This window comes from Neolamprologus brichardi, chromosome 7 (assembly GCF_056152115.1).
Source record: "Neolamprologus brichardi isolate AB-2024 chromosome 7, ASM5615211v1, whole genome shotgun sequence".
Classification (NCBI taxonomy): Eukaryota; Metazoa; Chordata; class Actinopteri; order Cichliformes; family Cichlidae; genus Neolamprologus; species Neolamprologus brichardi.
In genome coordinates, this window is record NC_142110.1 from 5,503,238 (window position 1) to 5,523,641 (window position 20,404).

General features: G+C 40.7%; 1 protein-coding gene across 1 annotated transcript in view; it reads right to left on the minus strand.

Annotated features, from left to right (window-relative positions):
* Positions 1-20,404, minus strand: part of mrpl23 (mitochondrial ribosomal protein L23) — a 46,538-nt gene that overhangs the window by 10,834 nt on the left and 15,300 nt on the right. The window contains exon 4 of the mRNA XM_006789581.2: positions 15,579-15,652. Within this exon, the coding sequence (XP_006789644.1) occupies positions 15,579-15,652 (74 nt within the window). The remainder of the gene's footprint in view (positions 1-15,578; positions 15,653-20,404) is intronic.

Below are 20,404 nucleotides of genomic sequence, written 5' to 3' on the forward strand. Positions count from 1 at the left end.
AAAACATCAAGCACCAAGAGTTATTATGGAGCTAAATAAGTTGTGACTGCGAGGTGGGGGTCAAGTACACCAACTTCTTGGATGACCACACTTGACCGAGTTAAAGAAAAAGGAGTTCTTCAGGTGGTTATACAGCCTCAGAGGGCTTTAAATGGTCTGAAAATCGAAACTGAGCCATTAATGCCAGCTCTTATACACTGCCAGAAAAACAATCCCCTCATTTGATAGGGGACACAAAGATAAACCGATAAGCTACAAAATCACTTACAAGTGAAAAGAATAACACGGATCATCTAATTACAATGCTGAATATACCCTAGACCAGGGCATGTAGCTTTTATGTTGCCATGTACCACAGATGCAATTTAATGTCGCAGCTTGTTGATATTGAGCTAATCGAAAATCAAACACGTGTAGACAGATGCTAATAAAGCGAGAGAGAAATCTGGAGAGATGCTGACAACACGGTGAGAGGCAGTGGCTTATGTGGCTAGAAAACAATGTGGTGATGTGAGGTAAACCACATACCATGATGAGGTAAACTGTAGCAAAGGACAGACACATCTTGAATAGTTGTGTGTGTACATGTGCGCAGAAGGTGTTTAAGAGACACTATCCAAACAGGCTGACAGTGATTTTTAAGGTGGAATTTAAGAGTTGTGAGCCTGTTTTCTTTCCTCTTAAATACAGCCCATATAATTCCCACTTCATAAATACAAGTGAAAAGGGGCTTTTAAACAAAATTTAGACTAAGTAAAAATCATATCACAATGAGGAAAATTTACTTATAATTGATAATAATTATAGTTTAATTTCTGACTATGGAAAAAACAAACAAACAGTACTGTCACTACTGAAATGAGGAAGCATTATACTGCAGTATTAGTGACATATCCACTGCCACAGTGTTAACCACCTAAAAGTAAAGGTATACCATGACTGCTGTTTAATGATTTCTTGATATCATCAAAAAATATTTTCTACTTGTGAAGTTGTATCTTCGGTAAGACTTTTCAACCAGCTGCTTGAAGTCATTGCATCAGTAATGAATAACATGCACCATTTGCTCTTCCTGTCATATGGAGTGCAGCTAGCAATGCTCGGTGGAGTCATCTGTTTACATCTGGGTTGCAGATCACCAGCTGTTATCTCCTCCTTTGAAGCCTGGTTGTAGTCATTGGTGGGGTTTTTATTTTTTATTTTTTTTACCTCATGTGCTTTGTTGTTTCCAGCTTTTTGAAAAGCACTCTGCTTTGTTAGAGGGAGTTGAAATAGGTCCATTTTTGCCAAATGGTCATTTGAGGCCATCACGTGGCTCTTGCTTTTAGACATGCCTGGACATGTCTGCTTGGGAATGTAAATACCTGGAATTTACATTCTGTGCTATCATAGATATGGTAGCATGGTGGTTATCACTGTTGCCTCACATTAAGAAGGTCCAGGGTTTGAATTCACTGTGTGTCCGGGGCCTCTTCGTGCATGTATGGGCTCTTTCCAGGTACTCTCAGCTTAGGTTAATTGGATTCTAGATTGCCCGTGTCTGTCTATGCATTAGCTCTGTGAAAGACTGGCGACTTGTCCTGGGTGTACCAATTTTCGCCCTGTGGTAGCTGGTATGGGTTCTAGCTGCCCTGCGACCCTGAACTTGATAAGCGGAAGACGATGGATGGATGATCGCAGATGATATGATTTGACATCATAATAGACCCTTTGATCTATTTTTATGTGAAATAACACTTCCTACTTTTCCTATTGTTTTATATAAAAGAACAACACTGTCAGGTTGTAAAAAACAAACAAACAAAATAAAAAAAATCCACACACTTAAAACAAAACTCATTTGTAATAGACCAACAGTAATGACACCAACTTGGAAACCCTTCAACACATCTATAGTGTTGCAAATATTTTCTTTGTGTTTCGCTGTGCCTAAATACAGTAGGTCGGTCTATAGTAGGTCAGTGTGTTATCTAAGGATGTTTTCCCACGTGCACAGTATGGTTTAAATGGTTCAACTGTTAGTGTTTTAGTGCAACGTCCAAGGTAGCGTCATTAGCATAAAAAGCATTTCTACTGAGATGAACAGGGGAAATCACCTGAAGTACTAATTACAAAACCTTTCAATACCAAAATCGCCAAAAAATGTTGTTTCTCTCTTGTTGTTGTTTTCTTTAATACCACAGGTGAAAAACTAAACATGGTAAATATGACTAGTGCAATAAAGGCATATTTTGGGTTATGGTGACATGACTTTTTTTTTTAGACAATTGGCACAGTCATTGTGAAATCAGCTATTCTCTAAGAGATCAAATGTTTGCAACAGCTAATGTAAAAATAGATACTTTAGACATTGTGGTAATGGTTAATGAGATATTCTGCAACCACCCTAACATTTTCTGTGTCTTTAACTTGTGAAAATATAATGTTATCATGCCAAATAAACAGTCTGCCACCATCATGGTATCAATTTGGGTATCAAGAATATCACAGTTCTACTGGTATATTTCTTCTACATGTAAGAAATGGCAACTTCAAACATTTCGGACATAATTCCACAGTTAGTGTATAAAACACAAGATGAACAGTGCATTTTCATCTGCAATTACAGAGACTAAATGGTCAAAGCAAACTAGGCGAGGCAGGAAAGGCAATGGAACAGGGCAGGAGAAGAGATGTAGCCAGATGATTGTAAATGGCTCCTGCTGCCTGGCTCCTGGGTGTGCCACACATTCACTCTCACTTTATCTCATTGACACACACACAGACAGACACACACACAGACAGACACACACACAGACAGACACACACACACACTTCTGTCCAAATGTCTTGGCAATAAACAGTTCCAGGAACAATAATATTAAGTAAAGAGAGTGGGGATGTAAAAGAAGTAGTTATTAAAAGACAAATTAAATAGCACCCAGGAAAGACAGCGAAATTAAAATGATTTTGTGTGAAAACATACAAACAAAATTAATATATTACTTTAGTCAGTTAAAAGTCTAAAACAAATAATCACTTTCAATGAAAAACAGATGAAGTTTAGAAACCAAGAGTACTTTTCTACGGCTTAATTTAGGGTTATGACCCTCAGCCTCCCTCCAATTACAATAACATCTCCTCCACAGCCCTGTAATGGCCAAATAACTTGGTCAGCTTTGGCAAGCAGTAGTATATGTCCTTGCGTGCCTCACTGTCATTCCTACTAATATTATGTCCTACCTCTACTGTTAATTCAACCATACAGAAAATGTCAAATCCATTTGTTGGATAAGAAGAGATCTAAAAACCCTTGTGTATACTTGACTTTGTGGACCAGGAGTAAAGAACGTTGGTGAACATCGCCTCTAGTGTCCAACTGAAAATACTTTACGATTTATCGCTGAAACCCTCTGACATACTAATGTAGGACATCCAGTAATACATAAGCACATACTTCTGCCCAGAGACAAATGGAGGGCGTGAGTGAGAAAGTGCATGTGTGCACGTGCGCATGCATGATAGGTTTCATGCCTGGGCATGTCTGCTCCCAGCCTGCTGCTGGAGACATTGGAGCCTGGTAACAGAGCTCTCAGGAAAATATCATCACTACCTAAATACACATCCAGCCACCCACAAAGACATCACATCAATCTGATCTCAAACTGGACACTCAGATGATAATAGCAGAAGTAGCAGCAACAACCGTGCACTCACACACACACACACATCTGCCCATATTAACAATAATGACCAACAACTAACTGAGTTCGATTTCTTCAGTTTCTCCACCATCCTCCATCATACCTTAAAGCCATATTACCCCTAAACCTTGCCTATCTCTACTGTTCCCCATTACAGACACGCAGAAGCATATACATAAACAGCTGTTCACCATCATTATCCCCTGCATGTATGTCAGTCACCCCCACAACCCCCAACAATGTACCCCATTTCGATTGCCAATACTTGTAAACAACCCCACCACACACACACACCCCTTCTCAAGCATCCCTTCCACCTACCCCACACCCTCCCAGCCCCAGACCAAACTATCTAGGCTACCAAACACAAACACAGCTAGACCCTTGCACAAAAACCAACACACTCACCCCTACATGCACACGAACATAAACATCCCGGCGTTGCCCCTGCCCCCCTCCCTCACTCTGAGGAATGTGGGGACCAGCTGGTGGAGAAAATTAAAAAAAAAAAAAAAAAAAAAAAAATGAAGAAGCATACCAAAACAGGAAATACATCAGCACAGGCCTATCAGAACATGTTATCAAGCCGGTGGCAGTGCCGCTGAGAACACGGGTGGCGCCGCGTGCTGATTGGCTGATCAAAGTGGCAGCTGTGTCATTACGGGTCTAGAGGTCAGGGGTAATCAAGAAAAGGTTACGAGCATGCGCGCTTGTGTGTGGGTCGGTGTGTATGTCTGTGTTGCCGTGGCTATCTAAATAAGGGGAAACTGGAGAGAATGTGGAAGGAAATGAGGGTGAGGAGAGAAGATGCTGCAGAGAGAGATAAAGCAAAAGTAAATAGAAAACAACAAAAGAAAAGACAGGAGACAGAGAGGCTGTAAGAGCCCTGAAGACTATTCACATAGTTCAAGTGAGCCGTTGATTTGTTGTGAGATTTGTTTGTCACACCAAATTACTATAGCATTGTGTTTTCGTGATAATAATTAAACCTGCCCTATGCAAATGCATCTACAGCACAGACACTGCATCTAAAATGAATTGGACATAAGAGTGAAACACAACTGAGAGCCTCCACTACGGTCATTAAAATAAAAAAAAGTAAAAAAGAAAAAGGTTTGCGTGTGAGATTCCTAGACCCTGCTCTGCTCTCTATAATTCATGTTCTCTCTCTACTGAGCTCTTATGAAACCTGCACACACACACACACACACACACAGCCACACACTCGCTCAAGATTTTGCTTAGGGGTAGAATTTTTCCAAATCAAGACATACAGGGAGATGGGGGGGGCCTTAAAGAGAAGCCTGATTGCCAAGCAAAGCTTCTGCTTTCATAATGCTCACCACCAGCATACACACATGTCTGTGCACACATATATATGTAAACACACTAATTAGTGGATAAGCTTATGCCTTCCTTTAGATGATTTATGTGCCTGCAATGCTGACAGATACAGCTATGCACACGCAAGGATGCAAGACTGTAGATAAATTGAAAATTAATTTATCGCGTTTGTTTTTAATTATTATAAAGACTTTAAAAAAGCCTTTGTTACGTCAACTGTGTGTTATAGCTCAGTGCACTCTTGTGATACGCTAAAAATATTAGATATATCTGAAATTCTCGATTCAATCTTTCAGGCGGTCGATTCCTTTATGTTTTGAATAATTGCGCAGATCTGTGCTTCATAGGGGTGGGTTTTTATAATCGATTTATCGATTAAAATCGATTCTGGCTTGGATTACGTAAAATCGATTCATTAAAATCCTGAATCGATTTTTTTAATATAAATTTATTTTGCCCGAAATGCCAGAATCTCAGGTGAAATCTCACAAAATTTCAACAACCACCAAACAGCTAAAACAGTAAATGAGAGCAGGAACACGGATTCTGCACAAAGACTTAAACACACAGCGCAACCCGCGGATCAGAATCAGTTAGATGTCGAATTTCTCACAGTCGGGGCTGAAAGCCGACAGCTCGCTGATTCTGATCTGTAGGCGGGTCCGCGCTTTGTGTTCACGCCCTTTATGCGCTGATTCTAAAGCTGTTAGTTTGATGTCTCTCCAAACAATATTGACCGAACCAGCAGCAAAAGAGGATCCAAACTACGCTTCACAAAAACATCGTCATGTATTCACTCTGACTTTTACTGTTTTGCTTCGACCACGATGCACAGCTCTCTCTCTCTCTCTCTCTCTCCCCCTCTCTCTCTCTGTACGGTTTTCTGCATTATTCGCTTGCTTGTTACGCACAAGTCTACCGTTGTTTACAGCGCTATCGGCCGACTTTTTTTTTTTTTTTTCTGTTTTATATACTTCCGAAAAGAAAACCTAATTTCTGCCGTTCAATGCTGAACAAATTTAAACTTTTTAAAATTATGCAAAATGCAAAATGCTTAGCCCTGTCTCTAATAAAACCGCTGTAACTTCAGAGGTAATGTTCATATGTTGATTAATGGTTTTCTTTCGTTTTTGATGTACTGCAGAATATTTTTATAAAATCCCAGGCCAGGAAAAATCACCTTCATGTGTTTCTGTGTTTTATCTTCAGCTACTTTGACACAAAGGCATCTGCTGTGACGCTCACACCTTTGATAAAGTCTTGCGTGTGTCAGCTTCCTTTTTATAGATACAAAAATATGTAAACGTACTAATCAGAATTATAATATTTCTGACTGTCACAATTTCCCATATTCAAATCGAAGTGAATCGAATCGAATCGAATTAAATCGAATCGTGGATCGAATTGATTCTGGACCTTGTGAATCGGAATTGAATCGATTCTAAAAATCAGTGACGATACCCAGCCCTAGTGCTTCATATGTAGGAATATGATTTAAGTCATAGTGGCACTGTATGTGACTCACTGTGAGCTTTTAATTTAAACCCTCAATGCCATTCTAAATAAATGTGGACAAATCCGGTTTCTTATTTCAGCTGTCAATCGGAGAATTAATGGTCAACTCTCCTCAGAAAGGTGAAAAAATGAATAGCCCATTAAAAAAATAAATAAAATACAATTCTTTAAATTGAATATTTGGTAAGAAACCATGATTCAGTACAGCACCTACGGCCTCGGTATGCGTTTAAAGTTAAGTTCTGTGCTCCATGGCCTATCATATAGGAGAAAATTCTCACAAGACTTACTAGAGGTACAAACTGAATTGAAATTGCATTTTCGATAAATCATCCCACCCAAACGGGAAGATGAGACCGCCTCGGGAGGGAAAAGTGCAGAAGTTAAAAATGTTAATTGGCGTGATAAGCAAGGGTGAGGCCGTACAGAGAAGGGAAGGAAGCAAAGCGGCAGACGGGCAAGGCTGTGTGAGGAAAGCCTGTGTTTGCGTGACAAGGTGAAAAGGAGGAAGAGGGAGGGAAGGTGAATGGGAGCCATCATGATCCAAATAGTTGAAAATAATAAAATTCCACACAGATAAGCAAGATTTCCCTCAGCTTCACTGCCTGATTCAGCACCTCCAGTCCCATAGAACAGGGCTTCGCTCAGAGTGGAGAACAGGAGGGGAGGGGCTGGGGGTCAGAGGGGTTTGCAGCAACCCATCCTGTACCCCCCCCCCCCCCCCCCCTCCATCACCACCCTTTATCCTAGCCAGATACACACAGTTGCACATATATGCACAACCATACTGTGTCTATTATTAAGCAACAAGGAGTCAATAACAGATACAAGAAAAAAGGGAGACTAGCAAGAGAAGCTATACAGCAAAACGTTGCCATCTAGTGTCAGTCAAACAGAGAAGAGAGCCATACTTGGCCATAGCTTCCTTCACATAATCGCTCTGAATACAGCTGTTTTTCCTCTTCTCTTCTTGTTCCTTTTTTTTCCAGCTGTGTCAGAACTCCTCCATAGTTGCTACTCAGTCTAACTCCGTTTGTTTGTGTCTCTCCCTGCGCCTTTTCACTTTGAGAGATGCCTTCCATGTGGATTGAGCGGGGGTGGAGAAAGCGTCTGAAAGAAACATGGGAAATGAGCAATTTCGATTTTAAGGAAGCTACCACTTACTCTACAAGTGCTGGTCCAACCCCGTATCTTGTTTTGTTCTGTGGTCGTCGGGTCAGGACAGTGTTTTGGGGGACAGAGTGAATGTGACTGGGGCATTTGGTTTGCTCCGATGCTGTCAGCGACTGGGGCCAAGGAGAGAAACTTTGACGGCTTATTTACTACTTTAAAGAGATCTTGGCCAGCAGCCACATAAACAATAGTAGAGACCTTTCACCTGTTAAATGAGATGACTGTATGGGTTAAAGATATCTGCCTTTAACTTGTACAAAAATGTGCATATGTGTAAGTGAATCTTTCAGATGGAAAATTACACTGACACTACTATGCTAACAGTGAAATCACTGGCTTATGTGTAAACAAAACAAGCTGCTCATTTCATGACGAGTAAAGGCCGGCATCGTGAGAATACCTTGTACCATCTGTGTTCCTGCTCTCCCTTCTGCTGCAAAGTTTTTGCTCATCACCTACTTTCACTACTCTCAGCCTTATGCAGACCATCTCTGACTGTATGAAGTGAGCTTTTGTCTACAGATAAAACTCGGAGCTTGAGTGGGATTTGCACAATCATACCCAACAAAAACATGAACTTACATCAACGCTTAGATCCTGCCAGTGAGTCTGGATGACTGTTAATGCACATGGATATGCCATCTTTGATTCTATCAGGTTACAATGACTGGCAAACAGCAGAGACTGGCTAGACCACTCCATGACCTTAATGTGCATTTTCTTTAGCCGCTCCTTTGTTCTCTTAGCAATATTGCTTTGGGTCATTGTCATGCTGGAAGACCCATCCGCAATCTCACTTCCGTGTTCTGGCTGAGAGGAAGTACTCTTCCACGATTTTATGGTACATGCCCCTTCCATTGAGCCCTCAGTGCAGTGTACACTTAACAGGAAAACAACCCAAAGCATAATGTTTCCATGTCCGTGCTTGATTGTAGGGATGGTCTTCTTTGCGTCATACTCAGCATTTCTCTTTCTCCAAACACAGCAGGTCAAGTTGATGCCAGAGAGCTTGATTTTGGTTACATCTGACCACATTACTTTCCCCTAAGCCTTCTGTAAATAATTTAGATGGGCCTGTACATGTGCCTTCTTGAGCAGGAGGACACTGTGGGTGATGCAATTCTTCAAACCATTATGATATAGCGTGCTAAGAAATGGTGTTCTTAGAGACTGGTCCCAACTGCCTTCAGCTCATTTAATAATTCCTTCTGTGCAGTGTTGAGCTGATCCGCCACCTTCCTGTAATCATTCTCACCCCACCAGGCATGATCAAGCGTGATTAATGGTCATTCTCACAAAGCCTCTTGCTGTTGATCTTGTAGCCATATTGGGCGTGGGGGTGGGGGCAGTGCCAGGTAGGGAGTAATGATGGCAAATGCCACAATTAGAATGACAGAAATTGCACATGCTGAAATAAAAAGTAAAGGGGACTTCTGCTGATGTCTCTCTCTCTCTCTCTGTGTTCGGTACGCATATGTATCGAACAATACAAAAATTTTAATTTATTTTATCAACTTTCCTTCTGACGATGCTGTCTGTGTTGAGCGCTCAGTGGATCTGCGCTCGAGAGTGCAGCCTAGACGGAGTAGTCGAATGCAGATTCACTGAGCGCAGGGGCAAGCTAGCGAGACAGAAGTTAAGCTCTTGTTGCAACATGGCAAACTGAACCTCCCCCACCCTCATTCAGATGTGGCGTTTGGAACTATTTTGGTTTTCATGTGACGTATGACCCTGAAGGTAAGTGCGTCATGGACAAAAGTAAAACAGTATGTCGGATGTGCCACGCAATGCTCAATTACATTGGTGGGAACTAGTGTGTTAGCGCAGTTAGCTCGTTAACGTGTTGGCCATCCAGCCCAACGGAGATTTGCCGTGTTGTGGCGTTAACGTCATTTCAACGAGATTAACGCTGACAGCACTAGTGGGAACACAACGAATATGACTGCACATTTACTCCGACATCATCCTAGTGCAAAGACAAGTGGAAGCAGACAAAAACAACAAGCACGCATGCTACAAACTTTACCCGAGTCATTTGGACAGCGGTTAGCACATGATTCTCCTTATGGGGACCTGCTATGTTTAATATGCTGCTGAGAATATAGCCCAGAAGAAGCGTATAGTATAGCTTTTATTTTGGAAAGAGCCATTTCTCTGTAATAAACTCTCTTTTCCAAAGATGAGTGATTTCTCGATCAGAGAGATTTATTTTATTTATTACTTTGTTGTTTCAGCAACATTAAATTTAAAAACTGTACTTTTGAGTTAAAATATATATTTATAATTTTAATAAATGACAAATTAAAAAAGCATGAACATTTTTTTGTATCGAAAAAATATCGAACCGTGACACCAAAGTATCGAACCGAACCGTGAATTTTGTGTATCGTTGCACCCCTAATATATATATATATATATATATATATATATATATATATATATATATATATATATATATATATATATATATATATATATATATATATATATATATATATATATATATATATATATTTTTTTTTTTTTTTTTTTTTTTTTTTTTTTTTAATCTCAATTAAAAAGAAATTCAAGACTTCTTTGTAAGTGAGCAAACTTCAAAATTCAGCATGGGATCAAAGAATTATTTCCTCTCCTGTATAAGAGATGCAATCAAACAACTATGAGCATAAAAATTAATAATTTTTGTTTTGTTTTGCCCAAATCTCTGTAAGCATTATAAATACAACACATTGTCACTGGAACATTTTGAACTGCTGACTGGAAAATTGTACTTTTTGACATTTACTACACAATAAGTTACTAAACTGAAATGTTGAGACTGGTCAGCAATCCCATTCTTATATTCCCAGCTTTACCTCATTGAGCTTTAACCATCCACTCTGAGAACTAGCCCACTAAACTGCTACAGCTGGCACCAGTCAGAAAAGTAACATCATTCTAAAAAAAATATAGTAAGTCCTGCTCCACAAAAACTTTTTTTTTCTTTTTACACGCCAGGTAGAAGTACCTTATCATAAAAGTTTGGCTGAAGATCAGGGTTTCACTTTCAGACTACTCTGCCTGTCAGGGACAAGCATCTTTTTTCCCTTAATTAAGACAAGAGGACAAGTTATTGGGCACAGCCGACACGACTCATGTAAGTGAAATATAATAATTTGTACTTGCATTTCTTGTTAACCTCTGCCTTTGGCATCCAGGAAGAGTGAAGCAATGCAGAGAAAAGCTAAAGAACTGAAACAGTTCTCTCAAGAATTTCAACAGCAATTTCAACATTTAGCCTCAGTTGCATTTTTTTCCAGGCTCTACTGTGCAGCCACGTAGCAGAGTACTTCCTGCTGTATATCACTTGTAAGAAAGGTCAAGTGTTATTTCCCCGAAACCATCTGAAGATTATGTGTGAAAACAACTAAATTTACAACCACTCAGTACAAACTGAAGAGAGAATAACATTTCCTAAAAAGCTGGCAAGATGCATCTTGTATGACAAGTAAGTGACTTAAAGAGTTATTCACCAAAACAGTATAAATGTCACTATAATGTTAACTAAACACCAACTTTGAGGATTGTAATCTGACTCAGAGACAAAAAATATGTTTGAAATACGGTGTTGTTATTGAAAACACTCAATAAAATCTACATCTGTTTTTTTATAAATCTCAATCAATCAATCTGCATGTTTTCATTTCCACCCCCATAATTATCCATAAATTGACATTGACACTATTACAGACAACTGTTAACACATCATTTATAGCATCTGTACCAGTAATTCTTAACAGGTACCTGTAAACTATCACTGTAATATCCAAATCATGACCAGTGCTTTAGCTACAGATGACTTATTTTAAGAAACTTCACAAAGTGATTTACAATCCAGTGGAAAAATGAATAGGAGTTAGGAAGGCAAATGCAAATCAAAAAAATGACAGCATTCATCACTAAATCACTAAACACCCCGAAACTAAATGTCTAAATAAATCTCTAAGAAACATTTTACAGAATACAATCTAGGCTGGAAAATAACAGCACAGATGAACTGTTAAAACGGTTACAGTGAATTTTCTAAATAGACAAGTGAAACACAAAATTTAAAAGAACAAGTTTCATGTTAACGCCATGCAATTGCATTTGTCCCTAACCACCAGAAACCTCACGTTAACTTTTATCGAGTGGAAAAAAGTTAGCGTTCATCCTTCAACTTCACTGCGCTAATGTTATGCTAACGTAGCTGTTTTGCTAGCAATAACGTAGGACATCATTATATACGAGCAAGTCCAACTTCAGTAACCCTGCAAACGTCACTGCTGTTTAGTTTTTCTGTCTTCATTTATGTTGGAAGTGACAGCAGAGCTGTACGTTTTAATTTTTTTTCAGAAATCTCTCAGTCAGAACATGCTATATCATGTTTAGGTGAAAACTAGCGAGCTAACTTCCTGCTAACTTCTAACTCCGTTGAATTTAATAAATTCTGTTTTCATGGATGCCTGGATGTTAAACTTAATTGTTACACCTGGTAAAGCAGCAACACTGATCATTTTATTAAAGATGAAAGAATTTAGACAGTTTTTAACTCTCAGTGATGCCGCAGTGTTTGTTTGACTTTGGGACCTGAAGCGGACAGAGTTTTGGACCCAGTTTACTCCGCGAGGCTCCTGACTGCGGCAGCCGTAATGCTCCGGCAATCCATCAAGCGGTGTGCTTGCATAGCTTACCAAAGTCGTACTAAAACATTTTTTGACAGATTTCTGCGCGCCGTGTACTACATAAAATCGGTTCGAGGTCAGTAAGCACAACCAGAATTCATACATAAGGCACACTGTCGATTTTTGAGAACATTAAAGGATTTTTAGTGTGCCTTATAGTGTTCTGTATATGTTATACAGAAGAAAAGAATATATCGCGATATATATCGTTACCGCACATGCTTCAAATTATACCGTGATATGGATTTTAGGCCATATCGCCCAGCCCTACCCTCAGCACATCAGCTTGAGTTAGCCTTCAACTGGGCTAAGTGGTGCATAAAAGCAGTCTGATTTTAAACACATTAGTCCCACTGAAAGCCAGTCAGGCTTAAAAGCAATCTGATTTACTGAAGATTTGTACCGCTGTTTTTGTCACCTCACCACCAGCACCCACCACCCAGTTTCACACACATACAGCCTCTTTCCCCTCCCCCTGATTGCTCTGCCCCGTCTCAGGACCTCCCTGCTCTGGCACGGCTCCATCATGGCCTTGGTCACCTTCCTAGCTCACCCTTAAAGCCCCTTACACTTGTACACACTTTCCCACACACAATGCACATTTCACACATGCAGACACAGCCCACCCCCCAGTACTGGGGTGCCCCCTAAGCCTAAGGAAAATGGCCGTCACGGAACCCTGCAAAACGGGAGGCCTCCCCTCAACCACAAACCTAGAGTAAGGAATGAGAGAGGGGCAAACGTATTACTGCTGCAATATTAGCTGATGGAGGGTGCAGGGGGAGGAGGGGGGAGCCAAGGATGAGGGTAGTAGAACGGGGGTACCACAGTGTGAGCATCTACCCACAGAAAACTCTTCCACATGTGGAGTCAATTAGGCACAATCTTGTTTTCTACCAACTGCTGCAAAAGAAACAAGAGTTTTCTGGGCTTTTGTGTTTGAGAGTGTGTGAGCGTGTGCGTACGCGTGTACTTAAGAAAGTTAAGTACTATAGGAAAGGGTGAGGAGAGAGCATGTTTTTCACAAAAATCAGCCAGAGAAATTAGACAGGGTTTTGGTTTTTATATCTAGCCATTTAGCAGCAAAGAGACAGCAAATCTTCATTTCTGCATGCAGTTAAGTGTGCACGACTTGACAAACCTGCAACATGAATGTGACTAGGGAGCAAATGACACTCAAAGAAAAACATCCATCCTCTAGGGCTCATTATGCATGAATGATGCACATGTCACAGGTGTGTGTACCCAAGTGTGCGCAGTGTTCTGCATCCTCCTACCTACAATGGGGGTGCATGTCTGGTGAGACAGAAGCGTCACTACTAACTGTGCTGGGAATTCCTGCCACACACAAAATCACAAGCCACTGCCTTAGTGTTAGACAAGAGGAAGTCTCCCCTTTAAAAGATTCATGGCTGCTTCAATTATGTATCCTCTTTTTCATCCTCTTTTGTCATGTTTAGACAGTTTTCATTATTCATCCATTTCAAGATAGATGGCACCCGGTCGGGTGGGCGGTGAAGCATATACAAGTGTCTACCCCAGTGTTGATTTACCTGGGCAAGATCAAAACAGCAGTCACAAAACAAACATTGCACAAAACTTGCTTTTCATACAGATCAAAGGGCCATTAATAAGGTGACTTTAGTGATGTTTTATTTTGCAAGTGGTGGGTGAGGGATGTACAAATACTAACAGACTTTAAGCTTTAGTGAAATGATCAAGAATACTCACGTAAAGGTCTGGAGGCAACAGCTTCCTAAGTGAACATGACTGCTCCATCCAACCATATCTCAATATTTGTTGTAAAAAGTCTCATATGAAACCAAAGAGACTATCTTGCGCTTAACTTTTACCCCAACCCATTTTTCAAAAAGGCTGCCCGAGCGTGAGCCGTACGGGTGGGAGCTGTAGCTGATGTAGCTGTTCAAGGATGTTTGCGATAATACCGTAAATTTAATCTGCGATAACAGCTTGCAATCCATCCTTTTGGAATGAGCTACCATCATTGAAAACATGACAAAGCACAAATCAAAAGCAAGCACAAAAGTAGCATAGATCGTTTTTTTTCATTGGACATTGCAAATAAACGTATAACATGATAACATTTCAGTCTAACAATAACTAAATTAACTTCATCTTGTAGCTCTTCAAGAGGCTGCACAACATTGTCACATAATAAAACTGAAATTAAAAATTATTTCCTAACTAAAATGTTGCCACTTGGGTCAAGCTTTTTGCCCAGCTGCTTAAATCCCTCCTTGTCCACCTGATGCACCAACTGCATCAGTAATTTTCATCCACCGTCTGCTCTTCCCGTCATATGGAGCACAATCAGCGAGTGTTCCCCTGATGCTCGGTTGACTCATTTGCTTACTTCACCAGCTGCTAGTATCTCCCCCTCACATGCCATCATAGCTTCGTCTACTCAATGGTGTGCTTCTGCCTCAAAAATTATTATAAGTTTGTTATTTCTACAGTTTTCTTGCGTATTTTGCAAAGCCCCTTGCTTTGATAGAGGCTTGACCTCTTGCGGCCAAATGGCTTCCATGCTCCTGAAGTATCTCTCCTTTCAGGTAGTAAATTTTCTTCAAAAAAATGACATGCTGCTCTCGCTCTCAGACATATCTGGCCTTGCTCTGTTTTGCGCGCTCTTCACGTGAATACATGGTGTAGCTTTATAATTTAAATTACACTTATTTCAATCATGTAAACATTTATTCCAGGATTACCACGTACAGTATGATATGGCAAAGCCCTGGTGAGGTGCACAGGAAAAAGATAAGGTAGGTAAAGAAACTGTACTTCTCAAGCATGTGTATAAGGAAGAGCGAATTAAGGATGTAGCCTTCAAAGCCAACTGCAGGGCAATGCAACATACCCATCTCAACCAATCCCAGTTCTTCCCTTAAAAAAAAGCCCACAAGAAAAAAAGATCACAGTTCAATGCCCCCAAAATGCCCCCACAGTAAGAAACACACACACACACACACACACACACACACACAGCTGGCCATGCAAGAAAAAAAAGAGAGCGTTATTGTGGTGAGGTCTCTGCCTTGCACTGTGTGCTGGGTAGGAGTCTGTGAGCTATATCTACACTACACACTAACCAGAAGAGATAGGAGTAGAAGGATAAGTGTGTGTGTTGATGTTTTCTCACCAGCTGAACGTAGGCTACTTTATAATCTGGTTGCTTAACCTTCTGGTTTAGATGATTTCTTTTCTTGTTGGACCCTGAAAAAGAGAAAGAGCAGCAAGTATTACTTTTGAAGGTAAACTAGAAAGACAACAGAGGGACAAAGTGATGATATTTATGAATATAGTGAGAGCATGACTAAGCAAAAATAACAGTATAATGTTAAAAGAAATGAATATCATTATGGCTTATCAGTTACAGACTTATAGTCTCTAGTATGGTACCAGTATTATTCTCTGTGGGCAGTGTTGCAACATTTTTAGCTGTACTACGAGTCAGTCAACAAAACGTGTAAAGCACTAATTATCTGCCCAGAAATTACAACAGTGTGCTCCATTCCTTTCTGAACAACACTAGAGAGTCTAGTGAGTGTTTTTCTTTTTTTGTTTTTTTTTTTTAAAGCAAGAAGCCCTAGCTACATCAAACAACAAGGGACGAGCACAGGGTGACAAAAGCCCAGGAAGCAGTGGACTTGAGCTTAATTTGTGCTACCACAAATATGTCCATTTGCGTATGCATTTCCCTAGGGAGTGGTGTGGAGAGGGGTTTTAATCAAAGCAAACGTACTCCCCATGCAGTCCTCAAAAATCCCAATTGCATGTTGCTGGATGAGGATGACAACATGTGTCAGCTGAACGCTAATTGGTTGACAAGTGAGCCAGAATGGGGAAAGCAGTGACAGTGAAGTTCACCACAAAAAGGAGATGGGGGGGAAAAAAATAAGGTTTTTGTATATTTTCAGCAGCTGGCTGACTGACCAACAACAGTACAAGCAAGAGTTTCCCACAGACTAGTTTTACCACATACTTTGTACGCTGTCCCTATCGACAACAGACACTCTCTACAGGTAGATGAGCTGTCCATGGACTGCCAGCAGACTTCCAGTGCATTACCACTGCTGATCCTTAACTTCAGCATTACACAATTTCAAGTCCTGCACAGAAGCCATTGAAAGAACAAAAGAATTTTATGTGTTCTTTCTAGGGATGCACCGATACCGATACTGGTATCGGGTATCGGGGCCGATACTGTAAAATGTGTGTGTACTCGTACTCATAAAAGTTAACCAATACCATGAACCGATACTAACTTATTTCATTAATCAGAGGGTGGCTTGTCATTTCTGTTGTAGTTCTTTAGATTGGCCACTAGGGGGACATCCCGCGCTAAACAGGCACAGGGTTAGGCGAGTAAGACTGGCGGCTCCAGATAAAAAAGAGAAACTGGAGGCTGCTGTAGCTAGGCTAAACAAAATGTCAGCAGTGTGGACCGGAACAGCCAACTTTAACTCAGGTTTCGGAAAAGCGAAGAAAAATGTCAAAAGAAAATCCACGGGCAGTTAAAATAACAGAGGCTCTGATTCATTTTATCGCTCTGGATGACCAGCCAATGCCGGTCGTGGAAAAGGTAGGATTGCACCGTCTTCTCAGCATACTCGAGCTGCGATATGAAATATAATAAATAAACAGAAGTGTTTATTTATTATTCTGGAAGCTCGGGACAGTGCCAATAGTTCAGTGATATTTTGTTAAATTACAATGTGGAGACTCCGCAATAATTTAAGAGAAATGCTTATTTTTCACTTGAAATTTTTTTGTGGTCATTTTTATTAAGATTTTATTTTTTATCGGCAGAGAATAAAATAAAATCTGTCTTCCAATTCATTGCATTTGTGTGTGTGTGTGTGTGGTAGAAGTATCGGTTTTTGTACTCTGTATCGGCAAGTACTCAGATCCAAGTATCGGTATCGTATTGGTTTGAAAAAATTGGTATCGTTGCATCCCTAGTTCTTTCAGTTTCTCTGGATGGATCTTTGCTATAATTAATTATTTAAATTATTTAAATTAATTAAATAATTTCCCCCAGGGATCAATAAAGTATTCTGATTCTATCCAAAGGTTCCCTTTCTGGAATCTTGGCTTCAGATAAACTAAAGTGGTTGGTCTGAACTTTGAAAACGAGGTGAAAGTGAACTATTGCAAAAAACAAACAAAGAGTTATCTTCTTTTCATAGTGGCTAAAAGCCAAAGTTATAATTGAAAATGTGTGGAAAAGGACAAACCAATCTTGTTTACCATGTAGTGCTGGTTAACCTCTTTCACAACTGCAGGTGATGATGACATCATCCTCATTCCTTTCAGACCTCTCTGGGTTTGAAAGTCAGGGAACCGGGGAACTGCTGAGTGCGTGCATGTGTAGGGATACCACATGTGTGTGGAGGCAGGCTAGGGACTTAACTTCAAATAAATCAAAGGGATTTTTTGAGGCCCTAGATACAGGTATACACATCTTTACATTACAACAAAAACTACAATGATGATGGATACTAACCAGAGCATCAAACGGTCCATCTCTCCCATAGAACTCTAATCTCAATAAGACCCCAGTGGTCAAGTCAACAGGCCCTCTGAGTAACTGCCATTTCCATGGGAACAGTTTATGACATTCAAAAACAAGGGAAACATTCCCCTGCAGTGAGTCATTCGTGAGTGTGTGTCCATGCCTATGTGTGTGTGGTACGTGTAGCTAGTAATCACTAGCCGGGCAGCCCACTGCTCAGGGCTTTCCCTGAGCAGGGTTGTAAAACACACCCCACCACCACCTCCACCACGCTGGCTAAGTGGAGGCCCCTAAGTGGGTGGGAGATGAAGGTAAAAAAAAAAGTGTGTGTGTGTATGTTTGCCATTAGGTTGCTGAGGAAATCCACAGGGAAATGCTACAACCTTTGAAATAGCAAGGTACGACCCTGACCAGTCCTGTCATAAAACATCGAAACGTCTTTGAAAACCCACAAACAAGTGCATAATACCTCGAAAAGATATAAAAGAAAGTATATTTCCCTTGGTTTCCTTTCCCAACGTATACAGACACACAGACAGACCTTTCATACAACACTCGCAAACGCAAGCACAATTCCTCCCTCTTTGAGATTGCGGTTTGGCAGCCAGCTATCACGTTACAAATCCCAGACCAGAGGAGTAACCATGGCAACTCCTTCCAAAATACCCCTGCCGCATATGGAGGGAAGAAAGGGTTGTTTTGCGCCCCTTACTCTCTTCAGCTTGCTCCCGTCTTTACACTGCAAATGGAGTGGAACCCCTGACGCAGACAGGGATACCTTCTCTGACGTACCTAAGGATAACCGGGGCCTTCTCTGACCGACTCTATCCCCCAAAATCTCCCTTCTTTCCTTCTTCTCAACCAAGGAGCTTTTCTCTTAGCTTCTAATGACACAACTCTAATAAACAGTTCTAATTGGTTCCTCAGACTGCAGGCTAGTCTAAGCTTGGCACCTCTCTCTGCCAGAAATAGAGGGGTGTTCTCCTCTTGGACCTTCAGAGCTAGCAAAGAAGGGTCTTAGCATCTCTCCATCTTCAAGCAATTCAATTCTCCTTTTCCTCTGTTCTATCATGAACTTGCGGATTCCTACAATTATACTGAGCCCCTAAAAACTTAATTCAATTCAATTCAATTTTATTTATATAGCGCCAAATCACAACAAATGTCGCCTCAAGGCGCTTCATAGATACAGAGAAAAGCCCAACAATCATATGACCCCCTATGAGCAAGCACTTTGGCGACAGTGGGAAGGAAAAACTCCCTTTTAACAGGAAGAAACCTCCGGCAGAACCAGGCTCAGGGAGGGGCGGCCATCTGCTGCGACCGGTTGGGGTGAGAGAAGGAAGACAGGATAAAGACATGCTGTGGAAGAGAGACAGAGATTAATAACAGATACGATTCAATACAGAGAGGTCTGTTAATACATAGTGAGTGAGAAAGGTGACTGGAAAGGAAAAACTCAATGCATCATGGGAATCCCCCGGCAGCCTACATCTATTGCAGCATAACTAAGGGAGGATTCAGGGTCACCTGGTCCAGCCCTAACTATATGCTTTAGCAAAAAGGAAAGTTTTAAGCCTAATCTTAAAAGTAGAGATAGTGTCTGTCTCCCGAATCCAAACTGGAAGCTGGTTCCACAGAAGAGGGGCCTGAAAACTGAAGGCTCTCCCTCCCATTCTACTTTTAAATACTCTAGGAACAACAAGTAGGCCTGCAGAGCGAGAGCGAAGTGCTCTAATAGGGTGATATGGTACTACAAGGTCATTAAGATAAGATGGGGCCTGATTATTTAAGACCTTGTATGTGAGGAGCAGGATTTTGAATTCAATTCTGGATTTAACAGGAAGCCAATGAAGGGAAGCCAAAACAGGAGAAATATGCTCTCTCTTTCTAGTCCCTGTCAGTACTCTTGCTGCAGCATTTTGGATTAACTGAAGGCTTTTCAGTGAGTTTTTTGGACATCCTGATAATAATGAATTGCAGTAGTCCAGCCTGGAAGTAATAAATGCATGAACTAGTTTTTCAGCGTCACTCTGAGACAGGATATTTCTAATTTTAGAGATGTTGCGCAAATGGAAGAACGCAGTCTTACATATTTGTTTAATATGTGCGTTGAAGGACATATCCTGGTCAAAAATGACTCCAAGGTTCCTCACAGTGTTACTGGAGGCCAAGGTAATGCCATCCAGAGTAAGAATCTGGTTAGATACCAAATTTCTAAGCTTTTCAGCGCCGAGTACAATGACCTCAGTTTTATCTGAGTTGAGAAGCAGAAAGTTAGTGGCCATCCAAGTCTTTATGTCTTTAAGACATTCCTGCAGTTTAACTAATTGGTGTGTGTTATCTGGCTTCATGGACAGATAGAGCTGGGTGTCATCTGCATAGCAGTGAAAATGTATGCTATGTCTTCTAATGATGCTGCCTAGGGGAAGCATGTATAATGTAAACAG